This window comes from Sarcophilus harrisii, chromosome 1, assembly GCF_902635505.1.
Source record: "Sarcophilus harrisii chromosome 1, mSarHar1.11, whole genome shotgun sequence".
Lineage (NCBI taxonomy): Eukaryota > Metazoa > Chordata > Mammalia > Dasyuromorphia > Dasyuridae > Sarcophilus > Sarcophilus harrisii.
Genome location: NC_045426.1, coordinates 312,785,913 through 312,793,187, shown reverse-complemented (window position 1 = coordinate 312,793,187; position 7,275 = coordinate 312,785,913). Strand labels below are relative to the sequence as shown.

General features: G+C 39.9%; 1 protein-coding gene across 4 annotated transcripts in view; it reads left to right on the top strand.

The window, feature by feature from the left end:
• Window positions 1-2,183: 2,183 nt before the first annotated feature.
• Window positions 2,184-7,275, top strand: part of MGRN1 (mahogunin ring finger 1) — a 104,163-nt gene continuing 99,071 nt past the window's right edge. For all 4 annotated transcript variants that reach the window (XM_012542996.3, XM_012542995.3, XM_003761731.4 and 1 more), the window contains exon 1: window positions 2,184-2,472. In XM_012542996.3, coding sequence (XP_012398450.1) covers window positions 2,385-2,472 — 88 coding nt within the window. In that variant the 5' untranslated portion in view covers window positions 2,184-2,384. The remainder of the gene's footprint in view (window positions 2,473-7,275) is intronic.

Sequence of the window (7,275 nt, the reverse complement as noted above, 5' to 3'; positions counted from 1 at the left end):
ACTAAGATCAAAAACTCCTTAAAGAGAGATTGCTACTCCATATCCTGCTATTGGATATTTAATTTTAATAAAGATTCTTTAAAAGCAAATGTTCATGAAAAGTTGCATGCTGTTTGGCAAATCAATCGCTGGGGCATATAAAGGAAATCCAGTCCTTGGAACTACAAGTCCCAGAAATCCCCGCCTCCGGGGCCTTCTGTAAAAATGTAAGGAACTTTGTAAAAATGAAAGGAACTGACTAGATAGCTGCTTGATGTTTCTTTCAGCTTTAATATTCTGAATCTACCTGTTTATATTATTGTATTCTAATCATTGATTATCTTTAACCTTAATGAAAGCTGTTACAAATGAAGTATATAAAGTGCTTTGCAAACTTTAAAGTGCTATATAAGTGCTGTTATTTTTCTAGAGAGAAATCTGGAGATTTCTGGCTGTTTGGAAATAGATCTTATACAATCTATAAGTAAATTCCATCTGTATTGCCTCCAGGAGTAAATACAAGATGCTCGGTTTAGCATTCAAAACCTTTCATAACCTAGCTTCCTCCTGCTTTTCCAGTCTCTTTAAACCATACTTGTCACCATGTACTCTTTCATTCAGTAACACTGCCTTTCTGACGTCCCATCAATAAGACATTTCATCTTTTGGCTCTGAGCATTCTTTCTGGCTGTCTTCCATGCCTGGAAGGCTCTCTTCCCTCAGCTTTTATTACTGACCTCTCTGACTTCCTTGAAGTCTCAACTGAAATGCCATCAGTCCTTCTTAATTTCAGTACTTTCCCTCTTAATAATTTCCAATTTATCCTCTATGTAGCTTGTTTTGTTTATAGATGTTTGCTTGTCTCTATTCGATTTTAAGCTCCTTGAGAGTAGGGACTGTGTTTTGCAGCTTTTTGTATAGTTCCTGGCACATAGTAAGTATTAGTAAATATTTTTTGAATGATTGAAGAACACACCAAATTAGTTCTATGAATATTGCAGTTCCAATGTAATTTCTATGGGTGCTTTTGACCCAGATTGGATTATCAATACAGTCATAGCACCAGTGTAATTTTTTTCAGGAATGAAGTTCTATTTCAATGTTTTATTGCAAGGTAGAGGCAATAATGGGCTCCTAAATATTATGGCAGTTCAGTAACAAACCCTGGCTGTTAACCAAGCTGGAAAGATTCCCAGTATGATGTGGTTGGTGGACTGGGTCTCTTTGTCACAGAACCAGCCTAAGAAAATCGAAGAATCTGCTCTAATTAGTTTTAAGCCACAACAATTGTAGAACTCTTACATGGGCTCATCTGCATGCACTTGTGGAGGGAATGCCCACATATAGGACATTAACCATCCAATATAATGTGAACTCTTTCCAAGCCTTCCCCAGCATTGTGCATAATACGTAGGCGGAGATACTGATTGCAGATCGTAGAATGCCAAGGTAAAAGATAATTCAAGTTAATTTCAAATTAGTAGAGCTTGCGTCTAGCTCCAGTTCTGCTAGTGCAACATGATGTCTTCTGTGCCTCATTTTGTTTACCAGTAAATTGAGAACCGCTGCCTTTCCCGGGTTGCAAAAGCACAGCTCCACATTTCCCTGGCCGTGTATCAGAGCAGCTCAAAGTTGTTCTGAATACTGACGCACGTCAGCGCGGTCCCTCCAAGCCGTATTTATTGGAGTTTCCGCAGGGCATCTTGAAAACTTCAGCCTTGGCTCTATCTTTCTTCATTCACATACAAGGTGAAAAGTGCCGAAGCACCCTCTGCTGGTCCTCGCCAGCAGAGCTGGGGCCCTGGCGAGCGGAGGGAACCATTGGTGAAACGGGGGTGGGATTTTCCATTGCAGGGAAGGAGGTAAGCGGAAGGGCTAGATTTAATTAGTTTCCCTCACAGGGAAGAGAGCACTATGTAATATTGCATAGAATGCCGATGTGTTCGAACTGAAGCAGGAAGGAAGAGTAACAGACTAAAGGGTAAGGAAAGACTTCATCCCCTTCGTGTTTTAGTTCCTCTAGTATAGCCCTGAGGGAATGTCAACAGTCTGTAAGGCCCCGGAGGCGGGGATTTCTGGGACTTGTAGTTCCAAGGACTGGATTTCCGTGTTGTGAGCCGGTTCACTCAGCAGCTAGAAAACTTTATTTCCCATAGCTCTCTGGGGCAGGGAGCGGGAGGGGAGAGGGCAGTGGCGTAGGGGCCAGCCTTGGAGATGGGGGTGGGGAGAAGGGGGCCGAGCCGCCGCCGCCGTCGCCGCCGCCGCCGCTGTCGCCGCAGTTGCGGTGGGTGTTTGTGTTTGGGGCCGGGCAGCTTGGACCTCGGCCGTATTATGTCCGTGTGAGGATCCCCCAGGGTCCCTCGACAGTCCGGAGCCTCCTCCGATTCCCCCCCACCCCTGGCGCCATGGGGTCCATCCTAAGCCGCCGGATCGCCGGGGTGGAGGACATCGACATTCAGGCGAACTCGGCCTATCGGTACCCTCCCAAGTCCGGTGAGAAGCTAGCTCTTCCTTCCCGAGCCCCGGCCGGCCCGCGGAGAGCCGCTCTTTGTCAGCCTTTCTCGCGCTCCCCACCCCACCCTCATAAGTAGCCTTTGCTGGGCCGGCTGTCCCCTCCCCCGCAGCCTCTGCTCCTGTCCCCGCCGCCCCCGTCGGGGCCAGTCCCGTCCCGGGGACAGCTGCTTCCTTGTCCAGGAATCTGGACGCGTGCACCTCGAGCAGGCAGGCTCCTCCGTGGGGCTCTCGTGAGGCAACTTCTGCCCCCCTGTCCTCAGACGAGACGCTTGCAGGGTTTGGGCACCAAACTGGATACAAGAAACCCACTGATTGACGCAGAACCCAAATATTCACCTTCTCCCGAGACTGGAGCCGAGGCAGAGAAAGACTCTCTCTTTTGGCCCCTTTAAATAAACAAAGCCCAGTTGGAAGCATATTCCTAAAATCATAGTTAAGTTGGTACCAAACTGGAAGATAGAGATAGTATTTGAACCAAATCCAGGTTCTCCGTTATGGTTGGGTTTCCTGATTCTTTTACCGGGAATTGGCACTGGAGTTCTCTAATCCTTGAGAAATCAGGGATCACAGGATCATAGATTTTGATATCCACGGGAACTATGAGGTGTAGCTTTCTATTGATGGTAAACTAAAGTCCATAGTAAAGTGGCTATTTGCTCAAGGTCACCCAATTCAAGATTTCAGTTAGATTCTTAATTCAGTGTTTTGTTCTGTTTTTTTTCCTACTTGGAAGGTGTCTTTATCTAATCCCTGCCATGTCAATGAAAACTTCTTTGACATTATTAAAGGGGTGTCACCTCTATTTGGCCTTTGGCTTGGGACCATTACTTTTTCTGCTTATCATACCTTGAAGTACTACTTAATTATGGTCATTTTTCCATCCATCCTACCACTTAATTTCCTTTAAGTCTAAGCCCATAGTCTTACCCATTTCCCCCTTCAGCCAGTTTATCAATAAGCCCAAAATATTTTTCTTGCTCAGATTTCTTTAATCTGCCATTTTGAGGTTTCCCCAACTGCAGGGTACTTCCTTCTGATGGAATGCCAAATTGGCAAAATTTGGGTATCATTTCCTGATCTTTTTCGAATTTGCTAGGGCTCACAAAAGTATCAGTAGAGGTGAGTGGGCCTATTCTCATTGCTACTGACAAAAACTAGGCAGTTTTTGTCTCTAATAGAACAAGGTTGTGCTGTGTTGAAGGCCCTTTGGGAGGAATATTTTTGATTATGCTAAGAGAAAGAAAGGAAGACTTGGGGGCCATGGAAGAGCTCAGATCAGGTGCCCCAAATCTTCCATGCTTTATATAACTCCCAGGAACTGTTTGTAGGGGAGAGGCTGGAATTGTGGGGAAAGCTTGGTTTTCCCCAACATATTGCTGTGATCTTCAGACACAGAGAGAATATTGACTCACCTGGTTATTGACCTTTGAAATTCATCAGACAGTATTTTAGTGCCTTGTGTCCCTAAGCGGTGATGCTAAAGGATAGTGGATTATATTCTTGTATTTATATTCTCTTACCATAGACAATGCCAGAGAAACAATTGAAAGTGGAAACTTCTTTTACCACATTCAGTAGGGTTCATTGCAACCGATTAGTAGTTTCCTAACTTGAGAAGCACAAAATACTTCTTACATAAAATAGAATTGTTCTCCCCCCCCCACTTTTTTTTTTACTTTGTTAGAATATTTTATTTTGTTTTTAAAAAGTTTTTTGTTTTCAAAACATATGCATAGTTTTCAACATTCACCTTTGCAAAACCTTGTGTAGAACATTGTTTAAAAGAAAATCTATCTCAGAATTTTAAGGTGGATAAAAGGTATTTGGGGAAAGTGGTTTTTGATTGTTGCTTTTTCACACTGGACAAAGCTAAAAGAGTATTGACTCATTGTAACCTCTGGGACTAGTTGCTCTTTTCCTTATCAGGTAGTTAGTTCTTCCACATGGTATAAGTGATTTTAAGCATTCAAAATGGTCATTTGGAGATTCATTGCAATTTTCAAGTAATTTTCTCTACTGATCTGTTTCCTGTTACAGAGAGTTTCTGTAATTGTTCTCCTTCCCAGACCTTTTATTTCTTATGTGAGTCTCATAGTTCCTAACATGAAAGATAGATGAATGGCTGGATGGATAGATCGATAGATAATAGATAGATAGCTCATTAATTGCACTAAGCATTAGGAATTCATGTACAAGCAGGAAAGATGATCTTTGACTTCAAGGGACTTATATTCTATTAGGTGAAGATGACACATAAATGGGAGCTAAAAAATAAGAGATAATACACTAGTATGGAGATGACTAAAAAGTGTTTGTGGAGGCCTGCTTCCTAGTAAGATAAAGCAAAAACTCTCCTTTCAGAACCAGAGGATTCAGGAGGGGAGTCCAAATATGCAATGGGATTAAGATGAGAATGATGGCTATAACATAGGCAGCTTGATGAGGAATTGTTTGAGAAGTGGGTTTCCAAATTCTACAAGAGAATTTTCAGTAGCTGCAAATCTAAGTTGAATGAATGATAAAGTAGTTGAGTATGGTTAGTCCAGAAACTTAGGACCCTTTTCTTCAGATGTCCTCAATTTTCCTCTATTTGGGGGGTTAAGAAATCATTTGGGTCTTGACTGATCCTTCTTTTAGTCTTACAAATGAGTACTAAAAAACTGAATTGCCTATTCAAATTTTTCACAGATCATTCTTTGAAGATTTGAGATGGCCAGAAAATTAAAATCAACTCTTTCTCTCTCACTCCTTTGATCTAATGTGATTACTTGCCTTATACTAGTGGATGAATGTCCATGGGACATTTTTCTGGAGACTTGACACACTTTTTTCCTGAGTGATTAGAAGGAGTAATATTGACCTGAAATTCTGGGAATCTGGCCTTTTTTGTGAAATTCCTCACAACAACTGCTTGTTGTGTTTCTTGTTAAGTGTTTTGACCACATACCAGTTAGGGGTATGATATAAAGATATATAAAGAATTATATAATATATACACATGCATATACATATATAATTATTACATTTTATATGTATCTATACACACATGCACATATAACCCATCTTTTGCTTGAAACTATAATTTAAAGTAGGTCTAAAGAAAGACAGGTGTGTTTAGTGGAAACTTGTAATGTGGTGTGCTCAATTTAAAAAAAACAGAGACTACATTACACTTTTCAAAATTCTTTCTTTGGTTATATTATCCCATCATAGCATTCTTGTGTGATAGATGAGGAAGGTGCTATTCCCCTTGGAAAGAAAATTAAGGCTCAGATGAGGTGATTTGCCTATGGTCATACAGCTAGTGATAGTTCCAGTGTATGTTCTTCTGTTCAGTAGACATTACTTCTTTATAGTTATTTTGATGCCTGAACAAGCTATGGCTTGTTGAGTTTCTTGAATTTAAAGCGATGTTTAGTCTCAGATGATTTTATATGGCAGTGAAAGATTATAACCATGACTTCAGACTTTGAACTCATTATGGTTTTTATTGCTAGTTTTCTTATAGTAAAACATCTCTGAACTCCTCATATGATTTACTCTGTTGTAAGTATACATGTGAGTTGTGCTTGGGTGACTGGAAAAACCTGTAGGATATTTTTGGGAATAGAAAAAGATGTTTTAAATTGATCACAAAATCACTTGATCAGTAAAGGCTTCATATTTCTTTTAATTTGTTGAATTTTTCAACATTACTTAAGTTTTACAAACTCTACAATATTACTATTCCCAAGCCAGACTGTTCTGAGCTTTTGCGGTTAAGACCAGGATTATTTGTTTTTTATTTTTTTTATTTTTTTATTTTTTATTTTTTTTATTTACAGGATATATGCATGGGTAACTTTACAGCATTATCAATTGCCAAACCTCTTGTTCCAATTTTTCACCTCTTACCCCCCCACCCCCTCCCCTAGATGGCAGGATGACCAGTATGTTAAATATATTAAAATATAAAAGATACATAATAAGTATACATGACCAAAACGTTATTTTGCTGTACAAAAAGAATCAGACTCTGAAATATTGTACAATTAGCTTGTGAAGGAAATCAAAAATGCAGGTGTGCATAAATATAGGGATTGGGAATTCAATGTAATGGTTTTTAGTCATCTCCCAGAGTTCTTTTTCTGGGCATAGCTGGTTCAGTTCATTACTGCTCCATTGGAAATGATTTGGTTGATCTCGTTGCTGAGGATGGCCTGGTCCATCAGAACTGGCCATCATATAGTATTGTTGTTGAAGTATATAATGATCTCCTGGTCCTGCTCATTTCACTCAGCATCAGTTCTGGTCATTTCTTACAGAACAATAATATTCCATAATATTCATATGCCACAATTTATTCAGCCATTCTCCAACTGATGGGAATCCATTCAGTTTCCAGTTTCTAGCCACTACAAAAAGGGCTGCCACAAACATTTTGGCACATACAGGTCCCTTTCCCTTCTTTAAGATCTCTTTGGGATATAATCCCAGTAGTAACACTGCTGGATCAAAGGGTATGCACAGTTTGATAACTTTTTGAGCATAGTACCAGGATTATTTGTTAAGCACAATGTGTGTTTACCTAACTCTGGATTTTTCTTGGTCAGTAATCGATCAACAAACATTTAAGAAAACAAATATAAAAAATGTGAAAAAAAAATCTTAGAGACACATATGGAATAAAAGAATATATATATATATGTATATAGAATAAAAGAAATAAATGTAGAGGAATTAAGTATAAGGTAATTTGGGAGACAAAAATATTAGTAACTGGGGTTATCAGGAAAGGCTTTG